Source organism: Ahaetulla prasina, chromosome 1 (genome assembly GCF_028640845.1).
Source record: "Ahaetulla prasina isolate Xishuangbanna chromosome 1, ASM2864084v1, whole genome shotgun sequence".
NCBI classification, from domain to species: Eukaryota; Metazoa; Chordata; class Lepidosauria; order Squamata; family Colubridae; genus Ahaetulla; species Ahaetulla prasina.
This window is the reverse complement of record NC_080539.1, coordinates 26,305,089-26,324,960: the sequence shown is the minus strand read 5'-3', so window position 1 is coordinate 26,324,960 and position 19,872 is coordinate 26,305,089. Positions and strand designations below refer to the sequence as shown.

Here is a 19,872-nt window from a genome sequence, read left to right as displayed (position 1 = left end):
CAAAGGACATGTACAGATAGTCCTCGACTTACAACCTCAATTGAGCCAAAATATCTGTTGCTAAGCAAGACATTTGTTAAGTGAATTTTGCCCATTTTATGATCTTTTTTGACACAGTTGTTAACTGAATCACTGCAGTAGTTAAGTTAGTGACTTTGTTAAGTGAATTTGGCTTCCCCATTAACTTTGCTTGTCAGAAGATCACAAAAAGTGATCACATGACCCTGCAACCATCATAAATATGAACCAGTTGCCAAGTGTCGGAATTTTGATCACTGACAATGGGGATGCTGCAATGGTCATAAATGTGAAAAAGAGCCATAAATCACTTTTTTCAGAGCTGTTGTAATTTTGAATGGACACTAAATGAAATGTTGTAAGTCAAGGGCTACCTGTGCATCCAAAACTCCAATCAACACATATCTCATTGCCCCAATATTTTCTTATATATTTATCCATAAATATGTTGAACCATAAAGAGCACTTCACACATTCTTAACTTTCTTGCTTCTCTGTATTGAATCATTTGCTAAGCATTCCATTCATTCTTACGCATGCTGAACTCCCAGTATGTAAATGATCTTATCACATTCAGCAACTGACCTTTGGTTCTAAAACATTCCATAATTCAAGCATATGCTGTTTATTATACAGCTTTATAGATTGTAAAAGTAGAGTAAAAGTAGCAAAAAAGTAAAGAGAATTTTTAAAATTTCGTTCATACATTTCTTACTGCAGAAGAGGTCTGTATTTCTTCAATGTTGTACATTATCATTTTTGTATCCTTTTGTCGGAAATCGCCTGATGCTTTCTCACACTTAACAAATGAATCTAACTGAAGTTTTTGTATTTATACTTATGATAATTTCCTTTGATAGAGAAACAGTAACAACTGTCTTCTAATTGAAACCCAGAGATGAAGTCTTTACAAACTCATTAAATAAGTTATACAACCACTCTGTTAGCAAACCACATCCACATTGTAACATTTTTCTTGTTAATTCATTTATATCTACAACTTCAGCAATTTGAATATTTCAAATTATTTCCTTTTATCAATTTTTTTATTTGTACGCTAACATTTACAGCATCTTTCTCTGCCCCCTTTGATAATCATATCACATTGCTCTTGAAAACATTCCTTGCAGTAACATTCCCCCTTCAGATTTGTCCCAAATAATTTCATCATTTTTATTTTTAATTGTTATCCCTGGTTGATGTTTCTTGTGTAGCCCTTCTCACTCTCTTCTAACATAAATTTTGTTTTCATCCAAATCGCTCTGCATTTTCTCTATTGTTTCCATATGTTTGGTTGCTATTAGATCAGTTTTTACATTTTTTTTGGCAAACTTAAAGATATGTGGACATCAACTCTCAGAATTCCCCAGCCAGTTAAAGTCTACACGTCTCAAAGTTGCTAAATTTGAAAACACTGTATTAACTGAGCATACAGATATGTACCTCCACTCCTTAGTGTGTCTTTGATCAGTTAAAAACCTGCACATAATGCTTTTCAGTGAAACAGAAAAGGTATAGAAAAGTTTCCAGCCTTAGTTGTACATTATCATGTACAGCATCCTCTGCTAATAACAAAAGTAGCACTTGTCAGTTCTGGCTGGTGGACTACAAGTGCAACTAAATCTCAGTTTTACTCCTAGTATGTTCATGTTATCCTCTGTAAGTGAATAAGAATGCTAATCTAGAGAATATCTTGCAAATCAACATATTGTTGCCTGTATCTTATCAGCTCAGAGATATATTAGTGTCCTGACACAGACACAGTTTATGTGGATGCACTAAACCATCTCCATAGATTCAACTGCAGAGAATTTTAGGGTGATATTCAATAACATTCAATAAGGGCCTTTGGTGGCTCAGCAGACTAAGTCTGTCTGTTATTAACACAGCTGCTTGCAATTACTGCAAGTTCAAGTCCCACCAGGCCCAAGGTTGACTCAGCCTTCCATCCTTTATAAGGTAGGTAAAATGAGGACCCAGATTGTTGGGGCAATAAAAGTTGACTTTGTATATAATATACAAATGGATGAAGACTATTGCTTAACACAGTGTAAGCCGCCCTGAGTCTTCGGAGAAGGGCGGGATATAAATTCAAATAATTTAAAAAAAAACATGCTAAATTTTGTTGGTGTTAGCTTGATTATGTTTGTTGTGGTTCATTCTATTGTGTGTACCCATATTATTTGGTTAAATTGTGGTTCTGCATATATTGAATTGGACCATGATCTAAGCCAGCATTTTCCACTCTTGCAGTTCTTGCCAGCAGAATGTAGAAACTTGTGGCTTTCTTGAGAAGAATAGACGAGATTCTCCTTTCTCGTATTCTTAGCCAGCATGGCCTAATTGTGGTTCTATGAACTTTGTTGTGGTATAGATTCCTTGACCTCATTTTAAACCACATGCTGTGCCTTTGACCTGTGACTGTCTTGTTGTCCACAACTTCCTGAAAATTATTTACTGTGGTACCGCGGTACTTCTTATTAATTGGTTCCGGGAGGCATGCTGAGTACTAAAAACAATACGAACCACATGATTTACTACATGACCCTTTGTTTTTGCCGGGAACAACTTCCTGTCTGTCTCTTTTCCTACGTCAGTGACCTTCCCAGCATGGCTGACTTCCTGTCCGCCTTCTGCAGCGACCTTTCCTACATGGCCAATTTTCTGTTTGTGCTCCGTGTGTATCCCCCTTTTCCTGTCATAGCACATCAAGACTGAGCAAACAATGAGTAACGGGAAACATTTTTACATCAAAATGTGTTGTACCAAATTTGACAACTTTTGAAGCAGTCGAGTACCGAGATACCACTGTATTTGTTTCTTATCTTTATATTCTGACTTTCCAACAAGCTCGATAATATGTAAATGTTTCCCCCCTGCTTTTATTTTTGTTCCCACAACATGAGTGGTTTGGGTCTTTTCATGGCTTTGTGGAGTGATGGTAATGGTGAATCTGGGTCTTCCCAATTCCAATTCCAAGGGTGCTTTTCCAAAAGGCAAACTGGACTTTCTTTGTTTTTTCTTGAAGACATTTCACTTCTCATCCAAGAACTGAAGAAGCTTCTTGGATGAGACGCGAAATGTTTTCAAGGAAAACGTTTTGGAAAAGCACCTTTGGTTTGGTTTGACCTGGATGACTGAGATTCTCCTTAGACATTCAAAATTACAATCTTGTGTTGTAACTACTGGATCCCATTAACTCTCGATCATTGATGATTGCAATTGTTATCATTTTAATAGCTGGAATGTTGCTTGAGAGGAGAGAAGCTCTTTAAATTTAATCACAGTACTCTGATTTGTTTTGTTTCCTTTTGTTTCCTTTATTTGTTCCTCTGTTCCAGCAAGTCTTAATCACTTGGGACCACATTCTCCATGGCATGAAACGCGGGCAATGACTTGGGCCAGCCAGCCACATCTAACCGCATGAAGTGGCTTCTCTACAAAAGATGGTAGCGAAACTCAAGCAGAACCTCTTGCTGGTCTGTCTGGTGATTAGTTCAGTGACTGTCTTCTACTTGGGGCAACATGCTATGGAATGCCATCACCAAATAGAGGAGCGAAGCCAACTGACCCGACTGGAGCCAGCCAAAGCAACCACAAGAACCAGCCAGAGCCCGAAGGAAAATGCCACGCTGGCTTATAACAAAGACATGCCTTTAATATTTATTGGGGGTGTACCCCGGAGTGGCACCACCTTGATGCGGGCGATGCTAGATGCTCACCCGGACATCCGCTGTGGAGAAGAGACACGGGTCATTCCTCGGATTTTGGCTGTCAAGCAGATGTGGGCCCGATCAAGCAAAGAGAAAATGCGGCTCAATGAAGCTGGTGTCACAGACGAGGTGTTGGACTCGGCCATGCAGGCCTTCCTCTTGGAAATTATCGTGAAGCACGGGGAGCCAGCGCCTTACCTGTGCAACAAGGACCCCTTTGCCCTCAAGTCTTTAACTTACCTTGCCAGGATTTTCCCCAATGCCAAGTTTATTTTAATGGTCAGAGATGGCCGAGCCTCCGTTCATTCTATGATCTCCAGGAAGGTCACCATTGCTGGCTTTGATCTGAGTAGCTACAGGGATTGCCTGACCAAATGGAATCGTGCCATTGAGATCATGTATAACCAGTGCTTGGAGGCTGGCCTTGACCGTTGCATGATGATGTATTATGAGCAGCTGGTCTTGCACCCCGAGCAGTGGCTCAGGACGCTCCTAAAGTTCCTCCACATCCCGTGGAATCCTGCAGTTTTGCATCACGAAGAAATGATTGGGAAAGCTGGGGGAGTGTCCCTATCAAAGTGAGTCTGCTTCTTCCTGAGTGGGGTTTTTAGAAAGTCATGAGTTGGACAGAGTTTGTCCAGCTGTTTGTTCCTCTGTTCCAGCAAGTCTTAATCACTTGGGACCACATTCTCCATGGCATGAAACGCGGGCAATGACTTGGGCCAGCCAGCCACATCTAACCGCATGAAGTGGCTTCTCTACAAAAGATGGTAGCGAAACTCAAGCAGAACCTCTTGCTGGTCTGTCTGGTGATTAGTTCAGTGACTGTCTTCTACTTGGGGCAACATGCTATGGAATGCCATCACCAAATAGAGGAGCGAAGCCAACTGACCCGACTGGAGCCAGCCAAAGCAACCACAAGAACCAGCCAGAGCCCGAAGGAAAATGCCACGCTGGCTTATAACAAAGACATGCCTTTAATATTTATTGGGGGTGTACCCCGGAGTGGCACCACCTTGATGCGGGCGATGCTAGATGCTCACCCGGACATCCGCTGTGGAGAAGAGACACGGGTCATTCCTCGGATTTTGGCTGTCAAGCAGATGTGGGCCCGATCAAGCAAAGAGAAAATGCGGCTCAATGAAGCTGGTGTCACAGACGAGGTGTTGGACTCGGCCATGCAGGCCTTCCTCTTGGAAATTATCGTGAAGCACGGGGAGCCAGCGCCTTACCTGTGCAACAAGGACCCCTTTGCCCTCAAGTCTTTAACTTACCTTGCCAGGATTTTCCCCAATGCCAAGTTTATTTTAATGGTCAGAGATGGCCGAGCCTCCGTTCATTCTATGATCTCCAGGAAGGTCACCATTGCTGGCTTTGATCTGAGTAGCTACAGGGATTGCCTGACCAAATGGAATCGTGCCATTGAGATCATGTATAACCAGTGCTTGGAGGCTGGCCTTGACCGTTGCATGATGATGTATTATGAGCAGCTGGTCTTGCACCCCGAGCAGTGGCTCAGGACGCTCCTAAAGTTCCTCCACATCCCGTGGAATCCTGCAGTTTTGCATCACGAAGAAATGATTGGGAAAGCTGGGGGAGTGTCCCTATCAAAGTGAGTCTGCTTCTTCCTGAGTGGGGTTTTTAGAAAGTCATGAGTTGGACAGAGTTTGTCCAGCTGTTTGTTTCCTCTAAAATACTCAAAAAGGGCTGAGATTTTTTTTTTATGGTCAGGGTTACAGATAACAATAAGAAAAATGCATCCTGAAAAATTCAGAGAAATAGAAATATTTATCTGCCTCAGCCATTCCCCTCTCCCCCACCCGAAATTATGGCCTTTACCACACATTTCTGAAATTAGGAAAAATTCTCATGTACAGATGCCAGGAATTACCCTTCACTGCAGAAAGCCTCAAGGATAAGGATGTGGGATGGAACATTTTTCTGTTGTCACATTTTCCATTGCGGAAAAATTCCCTGTTTCTAAAATGGCATTATTTTAAAAGTGTATGCAAATTAAGTAAAAGGGTACCCTTTAGTCCAACCTTCTTCACAGGGTTGGTGTGTATGTGTGGGTGGGGGTGGGTGGAAGAGGAATGGAGGAAAGACTGCCTTGAGTTCTTGAAGGAAAGGAATGGTTGTTATTATGGAATTGACTCCCTTGAGAATTGAGCTTAGCCATTTGAAAATTACCTACTGTTCTGCTGCTCGAGTAGAAGTCTAAATAGAAGAATAAAATAAGGTCAGCAATTCATGCAGAGATGTAGCAGAGATGTAGATGAAGCTCATGGGCTTTTCATCATTTCAGTGCATGCATTCCTTATGATCAACAATGACCACCCAGTAGCATATAGGTTGGGAATAACCAGCTTCAAGACTATAAATATTTATTGTTGGTAAGATAAACCAGCAGAATAATTTTTTCACCAGTCAGATCAAGATTAAAGGACAAGCAAGCCTCCTTTTACTTTCTGATTTTCATCTGCAGTCTTAAAACAGAATATGAAATGCTGGTGCTGTGCAGAAAGAGAGAGAGAGAGAGAGAACACTTTGATTTCTTTGTAGTTATTTGTCTTAAGCAGTGCAAATATGCAGCAGACTAGAGCAAAAGAAAACAGGAGAGACATCCTGATAGTTAAGTACCAAAGCGGTAGATCTCAAACCTTATTTCTCCTCTTCACAATGCTGCTTTTTAAAAAGAGATGGGGAGTTGTTTTAAACATTCACATCAACCATTTTACTTATAGAAAATGATAGCTATGTCAATCACAAGGTTGAAAAAAAAATCCCTTCTGTTTTACAAACTAAAATTTTATGAAATCATTTCAAATTTGAAGCACGAAAATGTGTAGGGATTTTGTGAAATTTGAGTTAGTCTAAAAGAGAAATTGCTCTGTGGAATTTTTTTTCTACCTAATGAGTACTGGGCAGCTCACAGTAAAAACAAAAGAAAACATAAAACAATTAAAATCCTTTTAAAAAATCCTTAAAATCCTTATGGTTTAATTCATAATTCTGGACCAAATAGGAGTAGCTTGATTGCTTTCTTAGAGAGGTGGAAAAAGTTGGCCCCATTGGCAAAAATTGATCCTGGTGGTTTACTGCTGGTTTAGATGCTAACTGTAAATACTGTTTATGGCATTGAAGCCACTGATCAGTCCCAACTTACATGCCACAGTGTGGTACTGGTGAGAAGAAAATAACAGCTGGTCATAAGGAATGTATATACTCAACCAAAATGGCAAGGGGAATTCCTGCTGCATCTCTGTATGATCCACTACAGTGATTTTTCACGTGTGTGTTTTGCACAACAGCAGGAAATTAGGCCACCAGGTGGAACTAATCATAGTCTCAGGGAACCCTAAGGGCTACAGAAAGACTGTCCAGGGGCAGCCTGCAGCTCTAGGGCTACAGATTTCTTAATTGAGTCTAATAGGATCATTCAATCAGACATACAGAAAAATTGTAGCGCTGTGTAATTGGTTACTCTGTGTTGATCAAGTTCTTCTGGGTAGAAGTAATTCTTCAATGTCATCAGCTCTATTTGGATAATTCAATTATTCATGATCTGAAAGGCACCAGAACTCCCTACAGCATTGTATCATATGTGACTGTTCTAAGCCATTCTCCTTTTAGCTAGAATTCTTATTGGTTGCATACTTGCTTCTGTGCACAGGTTTGTAACGCATAATCCTCTTTTTCCTCCCCCTTTTCCCTAAAATTAGGCCTCCCTGGATATGTTTTCCCCTATTTTTAGATGAAAAGAGAAAATTTGATAAACTCCCAATTAATCTATTGATTTAAAGCTTGCTGCTTAGACCATTTGAAAAGAATGCCTAACAAATGAAAATTATTCGCACCCTGGTTGTTCTGTGATGAAAATTGTTTGCACCCTGGTTGTGCTGTGGGTGTGTACATACACACATAGGATAAGGAGAAATGTTTCATAAACTTAGCAGTCCAATTTGTTTGTCCTTTCATTTTATTGGACTCAGTTGCTCCCCCTACACTCGTATGGAGCAATACTTACTTAGAATAGTACCCAGAGATTGTCCAAGCCTTACTCAAAGGTGTTTTGAACCTCCACAGTGGATCCCTGCTGCCCAGCTTCTGTTTATTATGGTTTGGGTGACAAAGCCAGTCCTGTACAATTTCATTTCAATACCACCCCCCTACCATAACCCAAAAGAAACAAATCTGGATTGACGTTGTGAAAAAAGGCTGCCTGAACTGGCAGTAACTCAAGGCAGCACGAGATGCGCTGTGGCTGAAACACATTGCCAACGTGGCTCTTGGCGGACAGGCTGAGTGCATGGAGTCTTGCCATAACTAGCACTGTAACTCTGGCATTTGCCCTCTTCTTAATAAAAAGCAGCTGGAGCTGGTTGGGAGAATGTCATTTTTTAAAAAGGAAGCAGCCGACACCAGATTCCCCCCTCCCTTTATTATTGTCGGCAGAGCCACAGACAGGAACAATTTGAAGAGGAATGTAGAGGGTGGGTTTTTTGGTGAGGTGGGAGAGAATATTATTTGTTGTCCTGTGGTTTGAAGTCAAGAAGAGTGAAGGCTTCTTGGAGAAAGAGGAAGAAGCTCAATACCAAGTCATGTTTTTGGCCTGTCTGGCTCAAAAACAGGGATTGGCAGCAGACCAATGGTGGGATTCAGCCAGTTCGCACCACTTCGGGAGAACCGGTTGTTAACTTTCTGAGCAGTTTGGCAAACTGGTTGTTGGAGGAAATCATTAGGGCAGAGAACTGGTTGTTAAATTACTTGAATCCCACCACTGCAGCAGACTTCCTGGGTTTCAGATAGGATTTTTTCCAGCCTTACCCAATGATGCTTGATTGCTCTTTTTTTCCTTACTGGCAGCAGAGAATCTGAAAAGTGCTTTGCTGTGCTTGTTGGAGCCTCCTTCAAGATGCTGTATCTTTTCCAGAGGTTCCATGGTCTTTTTTTTTTAATGAGCTGCTGAATCTGAAGCATTTTTCTTACTTCAAATACCAGACACCTCTGCTTCTATAGTCAGCATACCAGATGCCGTGGGAGCTGTATTCAGAAATAAAACTGCCTCTAAACATGGAGGTTTAATTAGTCCATCATGGCTATTGGCCATTGTTATATATTTCTCTTTCTTTTATTGTGAACATGCCCGATTGTCCATTAAAATTTTCGAGGTTGGTGGTCCATTAAAAACTTTTGATAGTAAGTTCCAGGGTGTAATGAAACACTGAAATGAAGAGTTTTCTTCCATCTGTCCAAAACATATGACAATTTGTTTCATTAGGTAATCCTGAATTCTTGGTATATTAATGCAGATTCAATCAGGCCATTAGTAATGGCTCTGTCTGTCCTTTCTCAATGACAAGCCAGAGTATGTTTACATAACTTGTGTTACCAGGTCAATTAAAGACCTAGCATGCATTGTGTAACAAGCTGCATTTGATTACTGTTAACTGAAGTTAATATGGACCAATGTTTGCAGTTAAAATATTGGACCCTGTTCAAATCCATCCTCTGCCATGGAAACTCATTGTAACCCTGGTTGCTTTCTTTCATCTCAACCCATTTCACTGAGTTGCTGGTCAGGAGATAAAATGGACAGCCCTGGTGCATTGCCTTCAACTTCTGGGAAAAAAAGGCTTGATATAAATCTAATGAAGCAAAACAATTTAATTTAAAATGTGGTTAAAATCATGTTGGCCAATCCAATTAATAGGATTGTTCTTTAATGACAATAATTTTGTCCTGTTGCTTCAAATATTAATGATGATTTTGAGATGACATAAGAGCCATGTTCTTGATGTTGAAGCGACCTGCTGAAGCCTCAGGTTACACTCCTGCTAAAGAGGGATGAGATCATTTAGAGGTGATACAATAGAGGTATAAAATTTCTGGATTTGTTGCTGTAACAAAAACAATTTTTCTCTTTTTTTTCTGGACAAAAAATGGAAATATATGCAAAAATTATATTCATTTTATCCTTCACATATCTGCTTTAGGAACATAAACTGTCTTATGTGTATCTTGCTTTACGCATTAGAAACTATTATTTTTGCATATTTATTAAATGCAAAGTTCTAATTCTAATTACACAATAATGTACGGTACATGTATTAAGTTTTAATTTTTTAAAATCTTTTTGTTACAAATGAAAGTATGAACTACTGAACTGTAAGAAAGCTGGGAACTTAATTTTTTCGGTTTGATTTGGTCACATAAATAAGACAGAAGAGAAAACAAGAACAACACAACATTTAAATAGGATTATATATTGATTCATTGGTTTACATTTTTAGAAAAACAGCTAACAAAATCAGGAAGAAACAGATTCTTCACATAAAAATATTGTTTTTAGACCAAGGGTGTCAAACTAGATTTCATTGAGAATTGTGTTTGACCTTGGGAGGGCCAGAGTGAGTATGGGCAGGGTTGGCATGTCACTTGTGTTGTCAACACAACGTCACTTGTGTTGTCACCCAAGCGCTCTGCCAGCAAAAATGGGCTCCTGAGCTCCGTTTTCGGCTGCGACAGCCTCCTGCAACTCTGCCAGCGAAAACAGAGCTTGGGAGGGCTACAGTCCTTACGAGCTCCATTTTCATTGGCAGAGGCAATGTGGGCTGGCCCTTTGCTGTTTCCAGGACGGCCCTGGGGGCCAGATCTAAGCACCCCGCGGGCCAGATCTGGCCCCTGGGCCTTGAGTTTGATACCCCTGTTTTAGACACTGCCTAGTTTCTGAGCTATTATTACTTTACTATCAGTTTCTGCATTTCCTGAAATTTTATTTTTGCTCTCCCGAGGGACTTCTAGTTCTTAAAATAAGAGGTTTGCTCAATAAGGCAGTCTTCATACTCATTTACCTGATACAAGTAGTCCTCAACTTACAACTATTGAGAAAAGTGACTTATGACTGGTTTTCACACTTCACAACTATTGCAGCATCCCCATGGTCACATGATCAAAATGCGAAGACTTGGCAACAGGCATGAATTTATGACAGTGGCAATGTCCCAGGGTCATGTGATCACCATTTGTAACCTTCCCAGCTGGCTTCTGACAAGCAAAGTCAATGGGGGAAGCCAGATTCACTTAACTACTGCAGTGATTTGCTTAACAACAGTGGCACCAAAGGTTGTAAAATGAAGCACAACTCACTTAACTGTCTTGCTTAGCAACTGAGATTTTGGGCTTCATTGTGTTAATAAGTCAAGGACTATCTGTAGTCATTTATGCATCAAAATTATAATAGTTTAGTTCTGTAGTTAAATTATGAATATTAAATTACAAGCAAAATAAAAGAGTACAGGTAGTCCTTGACCTACAACAGTTCATTTAGTGACCGTTCAAAGTTACAATGGCAGTGAAAAATGTGACTTACGACCATTTTTCACAGTTACAACCTTTGCAGCATTCCCCGTGATCATGTAATCAAAATCCAGAAGTTTGGCAACTGGTTCATACTTGTGACTGTTGCTGTGTCCCAAGGTCCTGTGTTCATCTTTTGCGACCTTCTGAGAAGCAAAGTCAATGGGGAAGTCAGATTCACTTAACAACCAGGTTATTAACTTATCAGCTGCAAAGATTCACTTAACACCCGTGGCAAGAAAGGTCGTAAATGAAGCAAAACTGACTTAACAAATGTCTATTTAACAACAGAAATGTTGGGCTCAATTGTGGTCGTAAATTGAGGACTACCTGCCTAGATATTTTAAAATAAAATATTTCATTAGTTGTTTTTTTTAAATAGACTTTTATTCTTTGGGGAAAAAACAAAGGGAGAAAAAATAATAAACGCCAAACTTTTTTTTCATTTTTATGCCATCTTTGTCCAACAAAACTTCATTATTCTAGGTGGGAGAAAATACATTATTTTCCCTCAATATACATATGTGACATGCTCTGATCTGGAAGGCCCTTTTTCATATCTAAGAGCCTTTCTTGACTTGCACTTAACATGGTGCCCAATTATTGCAAACAATACGTAACAAACATGTTGTGGCAACGTTTTTCTTTTGTTGTGACCCAATGACATTGCTTTCTTCTCATCTCCAAGTCCATGACTCTGATGGCATCAGGTCATCATAGGATTTTCTCCCCCCCCCCTTCTGACCTTATCCAAGAGCCCCTCAACTGCACACAATTTATAGGCCTATGCTTTACTGGGATTGGCAATGACTGGAAACAAAAGCAATAGAATAAGAAATAGCAATGGGGATAGTAGATTCTATACATGCTGGTTCAGTTTTCTCCAGTTCAAAGATGCATGAACATATCAACACACTATCTCTGCAGTGGGCAAGATTAACAAAAAGCAGGTAGAGCTGGCATTCCATTGTTTCATGAAACTATATCAAATTAATATATGCATGCATATATTTTGGAGCAGAGTTGAAAGATCTACGGACCAAGTTATTAAGCCAGTTAATGTGGAAGCCTTGTCAAAATGGGTTGGAAAAATCCCCACTGATGTCCTTCAGGATATGCCAGTGATCGCACCGATGTTGGGGAAACTTGGCTACGACCCCTATGCCAACCCACCAAATTATGGGAAACCGGATCAGAAAGTCCTTGAAAACACAAGAAGGGTAAATTGCCAAGTTATATTTGTGTGTGTGTGTCTATGTGTATCTTTTTTTCATTGAAAAACGAAATTGGTGCTATTGCAAAGTTCAGGTGCTTTTGTAGAATGTGTTGGGGGGAAAAAAAAGACAACTCTTTTTGGAAGTATACAAATGGGATTGGGGGATTGAAGTCAATGTGCAAGTCACTGCTGTGTCCTTCAAAGAAGGATTGCATTTGATAAAGGTCTTTTAGCACCCTCCCATTCAAATGGGTCTGGCATAGCACAGTTTCCCCCTATAAGATGTGCATGTGCATTGGGATATTAACTCTCTTTGGCCTTGCTGCCTAACTGTTCCGGGATTTAAGATCCAATTCATATAGAGGTTGGATATCTCCTCTGTCAGTTCCTCTATGGCAGGGGTGTCAAACTCGTGGCCCACGGGCCTAGGCCTCACGCACTGCCCACCCCCAGACCCAGTTTACCGAAGGGGGAAAAAGTCAAGATACGTTACGTAGCGATGTGTTGTTGTGAGTTTGACACCCCTGCTCTATGGCCTTGCAGCTAAAAGAACTATGATAAATGCAACATTTTAAACAGTACCAGAGGTAACAGTAATATACATTGTAAAAATTACATCCAATACACAAAATGGCTTATCCAACAATTGGGCATTAACATGGAAAGAGAATGAATGAAATGTGCAAGGAAAAGTACTCTGCATGGTTTTGTAACAGCAGCTCTCTTGTAGTTAAGAAAAATGAGTTGACTTGATGAGTTGAGCTCAGCTCTTAGTAAATATATTCATCTCAGGTGTTAATTTGGTAACAACAAGGCAGTGGTCTACTTTAGCTTTTTAGGAAGTCTTTTGGACTATCCATCTTAGTTTTTGAGATCACTCAGAGGCCATGATGTGCTGCTACCACTCTACAGAAATTGGTTGACCGTTTTACTCATGGCAGCTTTCCTCCTTGCCCTTCCTTGAATCTCTACATCTATTGATTCCTCCGCCTCCCCGAGCTTCTTATCTGGGGAATCAAAGATTGCCAGTCCTGCAACAAATCCAGTTTTGATGATACTTTATCTTTCCTTAACAAGTACTCTTTATAGGATTTTCTTCCTTATAAAAGCCTTTCCTGGACATCAAAAGACAAATAGAAAGTGGGTAAAGTGGATTGGGTCATATATGTAGGATATTCCCTTCTCTTTTCCTTCAGCCCCTCTCTATTAGCTTAATACTCAATGTAATACGATAATCTGATTTCTATCAGATATTTAGGACCACAACCATTGAGTGTTGAGTGTAATGGGCCCTGGAAAAGTATTAATATTTGGAACATGGTTTCTGTTTCAAAATTTGTTTTCTTTCCTCCCAGGTTTATAAAGGTGAATTTCAACTTCCTGACTTCCTAAAAGAAATGCCACAGGTAAGGATTCTTGGAGCCCTCATCTCATGAAGGATCTAAGGAAATATTAGTAACATCAATGACCTTCTGATTCAAGGGCCATGCAGATGAATACAATCAGAATTGTAAGTTGAATTCCCCTGGTGAAGTGATGTTGAGTTATAAGAAGCAATGATCTCTAGCAGGTTCTGTCTCAATCTGAGTTGTTTTCACACCCAAGTTTGTTTTTAAAAAGGTACAAAAATATTGCACAAGCACTTATTTTGTACATTCCTCAATTATCATTTATTTCAGCTTCCCCCAAGCTGGTACTCACCAGATTTATTGGACCATTTTAGTGTATTAAGATATATGCCATAGTCCAAAAATGTTGGACTGCAGTTGTCAATAATCTCCAGCTGGCATGGCTAAAGTGGAATTGAAGCCTTTTAGTGCGGCCGAAGAAAACAATTATTAAATTAGCAACTTTGGGAGAGAAGATGAGGACCACTTGTGGCTTTGAAAACTCAGATTATGCACCCACATTTTGTGGAATAACACACTAGTTTTATGGGCGGGGTGAACAATAAATGAGAGAACAATTTTATTCCCAGTGAACATTGACTTTCTTCTCATTGCAGCTAAGGAAGACAGTAGAAAGGAAATCCCATATCAAGCTAAAGTGAAGAAGGAGTTGATAAAGTAGAGTAGTATGTGCTATTTGTCTTCTTTTTTTAGAGCACAGGCGCTTTCTTGGCTGCAGGCACCAGAATTCCTACTGATAAGCTGCTGTTGCGTGTGGGCCTGCATCTGTTCTGTCTCATGTGCAAAAGAGCTATTTGCCTTAGCTCTTCACCTTCTTTTTGATCAATTTATGCTTTGGCTTGGCTGGCCAGTGCTTGACTAATTTGCAGCTGTAAAGGATTTATTCCTGCTTGGGTTTGTGTGGTGTTCCTTCTCTCCAATGATGTGTCTCATACACCCAAAATGTTCTACAAATCTTGCATTTTAAGTTGCCAACCAGGAAAAGAGATTATTTTCATTATTCGTTGTATTTAATTGGAAAAGTTGTAAGTTGTAAGTCTACAAACAGTGATTGGAAAAGATTTTGCAATATCCTTCTCCTGGAGTGGGGTGGGAATGGAGATTTTGCAGTATCCTCCCCTGCCACACCCACCAAGCCTCGCCCAACAAGCCACACCATGCCCACCAAGCCATGCCCACAGAACCAGTAGTAAAAAATTTGAATTTCACCACTGTGAAAACTGAATATGTTCAGCCTCTGTAAAATGCTGATTGTGGAATAAGCTAAAAGAATGTGAAGTGGTAGAATATTTGGAAGAAGTGTTCCTTGACTAGTGCTCCAAAGAGTGCTCCAAAGAGACTTTCACTTTACACCTCCATAAATGTTCTTATATGATTAAAGTCTGATTCTAGCCAAAGCTACTGTAAGTTGGATTGCTCTGCTTTAACATGAAGCAGGTTTTTTTGATTCCAGTGACCTGAAATTCCAAGATATTCTGCCTTTAAACAGATAAGAATAGAAATGGAAATGTAATGTCTGTCTAGGTGTCTGTACAAGTAGACATAGATAGATTTATATTCCATGAATTTGCTTACCCTTTTTAAAAATCATCTGCACTAGTATACATTACCCTGATGTGGCGAGAAAATCTGCATTATAGAAAGTCTACTTTATCCTGAGTTTACTGCACTACCATTAATTTCCACAAGGTGATGTAATGGTGTTCCAGTATTAGAAGTTGATAAAAATATTTTGAATTCAAGTATAATTTCACTATACATTTGAAAAATAACACTTTATCCTCCCCCCTTTTTTTTCATAGACTGATGCGGCGAACTAGAAGAGCGGATGTGAGTTAATGTATGTAATTGTTAATAAAATGGACTGTTTGTTTCTTCATCCTCTTTACTTGCATTTAGCAACAGTTTCGCAGTGTATATATTTATTAAATTAAATTATTACATTTATATGCCACCCATAATGTCTAGAGTAACTTACTTAGAGCCCTACCTTATTCTTGCTCTTACAATCTATTTAGAAATGATCTGTCACAAGGCCTCTTGAAATGGGTGCACAAATACATGTAAATTCTATCCTGTTTTCCCCAAAATAAGACATACTCTGATAATAAGCTCAATCGGGCTTTTGAGTGCATGGCAATATGGCCAAGTGCTTATTTTAGGGTTCAGAAAAATATAAGACAGGGTCTTATTTCCAGGGTAACTTTGCTGGTGAAGAAAAGAACCTTGAAAGTTGATATATTTGGAAGCTGAATATGGTGGCCTTTCTTGGATGGAATTGGAAACCCTTTTCAGTGGAATTTTCTGCTCTGGCAATGAAAATGGAAATTTCCAAAATATTGCAGAATAAGAGCAGTTATATAATATTGATATTATTATCATTATTATACCACTATTAATTCTGGTATCGCATAAATAGTTAGAATCCTTCCCTTTAAATGAGTCAGTTAGAAAAAAGACCAAGCATAATAGACATTCATGCTGATGAATGAGAGCCAAAGTGTACAAAACCAGTTTTCAAGATTCTGCAATCTAATCTTTTGTTCATTGCAATAAATCTGCCTACTCTGAATTTGTGACAATCCCTCTTTCTAAATTGTGAGTTGGTTAAAGGTTTGAAGTGGAACCTCTCTTATTTGGGTTCTTATTTGCCACCAATTGGAGGATCACTACTACTAGGCAAGGAAAATAAATAATTTGGTTAAAATACCACTTTTTATTGCTATTAATGGCAGATCGATCTGATTTGTAGGCAGCAATCAGGCTCTTTGGGGGGAAAGGGTGGTTGAAAACTGCAACAGCACAATAGCATTTCTCCTGTCCCAGAAACAAAATATTGCTAACTTTGGAAAATATGTGAGTTGGTTGACAGTCTTGGTTCTTTGGAAAGGTAAAAATATCCTCTCCACTCAGTAGGATACATGGAGGTATCTTCTATGGCTGATTCCGCTTTGCAGAATAGAATAGAATAGAATAGAATAGAATAGAATAGAATAGAATAGAATAGAATATATTGGCCAAGCCATGTAAATTGGGCAAATTACAGGACCAGTCCTGGAAGTAGCTATAAAGGTAAAATGACCTCTGAGAACAGCCTCACTAGTGGTCAGATGGAGATTAATGCTCTGAAAAGAAATAAAAAGCCAACAGTCACAGCCACCTCAAACTTTCAGAAATTAGCAAAAAAAAATAAAAATTAATCTGTTCCAAATCGGAGCAATAATATTTAATAAAAATTCAGACATTGTTAGTGCAAATCTGCCCTGAGGACAGTGAAACAGATAAGAGTAACTATTAATTTGCACATTTTTAGACTTGGCACACATTGAAGTTTTGTTTAGATTCTTTACCTTGGACACAGTCTTGGGCCTGATAATGTAATATATAAATTCCATATGACAATGTATTGTACTAAGATTGGGAGACTATATAAATTAATGTACATGTACAATGGACATTGCCCTATCCTGAAGAGATGTATTGAAATCTTATGTTTTCTATTTTGACTAGGAATGTTGGAGTCATTTTAAAGAAAGCACGATGGCAAAATCTACAAATATCTGTTTCCTCAGAATACGTCCCATTTCATAATGACATGTAAACCTCTATCTTTCTTCCGAGAACAGCTGTACTGAAATGCTGGAGGTGTTTATAGGGAATGGTTCTGGAAGCAAGGCATTAAAGTGGGAGGATTCCAGGTGGGAATTTCTCCTGTATAAAACATTTTGGAGTTGTGAGAGTCGTGCAGTTGCGGTTATGCCTCCTATTAGTCTCTGTGACACTAATACAAAGAAGATACATTGCCAGATTGAATCTCAAGCATTAGAAATTGCATTGATTCCCATTTACACAATTGTTTTAAAAACCTCAGAAGAAACTGAATCGTATCTCTTCAGTATTGATTTAGAATGTGAGATATGTTAACTTTTGAGATGCTTTCCATAAGACTGCTAATTTAACACATTAGTCTGACACACCCTGAATTGCAGGGTGTGTCTATTTTGATGCATGTTGGTTCCTTTGTGCATATCTTCCAAAGGGATGATTGGCAGTCATGGCTTCACAAGGATGAAAAAATGAGGAATGGCCTGTTCAGCCCTTGCTTTCCTTCACAAAATACAGGAAATGAACCACTGCACAGAATGTCTGTGTTAACTCTTAAATACACCTTTCCTTCTCCTTTGAAATGTTTTCTCCACATGTAGTTCACATCCATCATTAGATCACCATACAGCAGACAGCTTCTCTCTGTATTGTTTTTCCTTCCTTGGACAATCATTTTTAATTTGTGGAAAATGGTGCTTGTTCCTGTTGTCACCACACCCTTTTACCAATTTAGCTGATTTATGAAATTATGTTTTAATTATTTAAAAATGGTTTCTGAGACGAGAAAGAACTTGAAGGTTTAAAATCCAACAGCCTTTTGTATTTTATTTTTCGAAATAAAAGCTTTAAATGTGGCAATTTTTTGAGTCTGGATTTCTGAATTAAAACGATTTACAGTTTGGAGAAAGGGGAGAAAAACCAATTTGAGGTTACATAAAAATATATATTTAAAAAAATGTTATCCTGCCAAATCAAGTCATGAAAATAATATTTAAAATATGGCTATTTAACATTAAAATAGTAACAGTAACAAGGGTATTAATAATTAAATTTATACAAACTTCAGAATAAAGCTTTCCAAAATAAAATTCGAGAACAAAATATCTTCTACTTTTTTCAAAAATCATGTGCTCTTAAATCTGTCTGGCACATAAAAAAAGAGGCTTTCCTGTGAGAACAAATTTTTTACCTGCGTTTGAATGCCCTTTTAAGGTGACCTTTCTAGTACTGAATTCATTATAGTCTGGCCCAGGGGTGAAATCCAGCAGGTTCTAACAGGTTCTGGAGAACCAGTAGTGAAATTTTGAGTAGTTTGGAGAACTGGCAAATACCACCTCTGGCTGGCTCCAGAGTGGAGTGGGAATGGGGATTTTGCAATGTCCTTCCCACAGGAGTGGGGAGGGAATGGGGATTTTGCAGTATCCTTCTGGAGTCGGGTGGGAATGGAGATTTTGCAGTATCCTTCCCTTGCCATGCCCACCAAGCCACGCCCACAGAACCGGTAGTACAAAAAAAATGGATTTCACCACTGGTCTGGCCCTGACTCCGTTTTTGGATGTAAGGTGAAAGCCTGGCCTTTTTTTCCTACTGACAGCTTGATCCATGTTAATTTAGTTTCAATACATGACCTTCAGCACTAATAGTGTTGCTAATCCCCAGGCCTTGCAGGCAGTTGAGAGCCCTACTGTTGTCATTAGCATTAAATAAGGCTGAAAGATTTAGAAGGACCAGAAAAGGTGCAGAATTTCTATCCAGGTTTCAAAAAAGGTCATCTCTCCACAAGAGTGACCAATACTATCTCAATTCTATGCACATTTCTATTTTCAGGTTCTCTCCTAGTAATACCAAGCATGGAAATTGCTTAGTTTTTCTTTTCTTTTTTACAGAGCTACAATCTGGGTTGATATTTTCATTGAATCATCCAAAATGCTACTGACAGCTTTCTTTGGCTGTCATATCTATTCCTGATCAGTTACCATCCCTTCCCATTTAATTTAAAAATGGATTCTTTGTGTCAATAGATACTGGTAATCCTTAACCTATGACCACAACTGAGCACATTTCTGCTGCTAAGTGAAATGGCTGTTAAATGAGTTTTGCCCCATTTCACAACCTTGTTAAGTAAATCACTGCAGTTGTTAAGTTAGTAACATGGTAAGTGAATCTGGCTTGTCAGAAGGTCACAAAAGATGATCACATGATCCTGGGACACAGCAACCATCATAAACATGAGACAGTTGCCAAGCATCTGAATTTTGATCATGTGACCAGGAGGTTGCCACAATGGTCCTAAGCATGAAAAACAGTCATAAGTCATTTTTTCAATGCCACTGTAATTTTGAATGGTCATTAAATGAACAGTTGTAGGTCAAGGACTACCTGTATTATTTATATTGAACTGCATTTGTCATTTTGAAGCCTGAAAAGATTATTTCCAGGCTTCAAAATGCAGATGATGCCCAGCTGTACATCTCCACCCCCAACCACCCCAACGAGGCTGTCGAAGTGATGTCCCGGTGTCTGGAAGCCATACGGGTCTGGATGGGGAGAA

The 19,872-nt window shown here is 39.2% G+C and overlaps 2 protein-coding genes across 9 annotated transcripts; both read left to right on the top strand.

Moving 5' to 3' along the window:
• The first annotated feature begins 3,336 nt into the window (after positions 1 to 3,336).
• Positions 3,337 to 4,327, top strand: LOC131188866 (protein-tyrosine sulfotransferase 1-like). The gene has a single exon (XM_058164487.1). The coding sequence runs from the start codon at positions 3,465 to 3,467 to the stop codon at positions 4,311 to 4,313; it is 849 nt and encodes a 282-aa protein (XP_058020470.1). The 5' UTR covers positions 3,337 to 3,464; the 3' UTR covers positions 4,314 to 4,327.
• A 70-nt stretch (positions 4,328 to 4,397) lies between these two features.
• Positions 4,398 to 18,194, top strand: LOC131188863 (protein-tyrosine sulfotransferase 1). Of its 8 annotated transcripts, none has more exons than XR_009152855.1 (6): positions 4,398 to 5,343; positions 12,112 to 12,310; positions 13,662 to 13,712; positions 14,312 to 14,372; positions 15,518 to 15,555; positions 17,226 to 18,194. XR_009152855.1 is itself a non-coding variant. In XM_058164481.1 (6 exons), the coding sequence occupies exons 1-4, from the start codon at positions 4,499 to 4,501 to the stop codon at positions 14,354 to 14,356; spliced, it is 1,140 nt and encodes a 379-aa protein (XP_058020464.1). In that variant the 5' UTR covers positions 4,398 to 4,498; the 3' UTR covers positions 14,357 to 14,372; positions 15,518 to 15,545; positions 17,226 to 18,194. The 8 variants fall into 8 exon arrangements, 3 of the variants coding, with proteins under 3 accessions (XP_058020464.1, XP_058020466.1, XP_058020465.1); XR_009152854.1 differs by having other exon boundaries at positions 14,312 to 14,380; positions 15,518 to 15,545; XR_009152853.1 differs by having other exon boundaries at positions 14,312 to 14,380.
• The last annotated feature ends 1,678 nt before the right edge of the window (positions 18,195 to 19,872 follow it).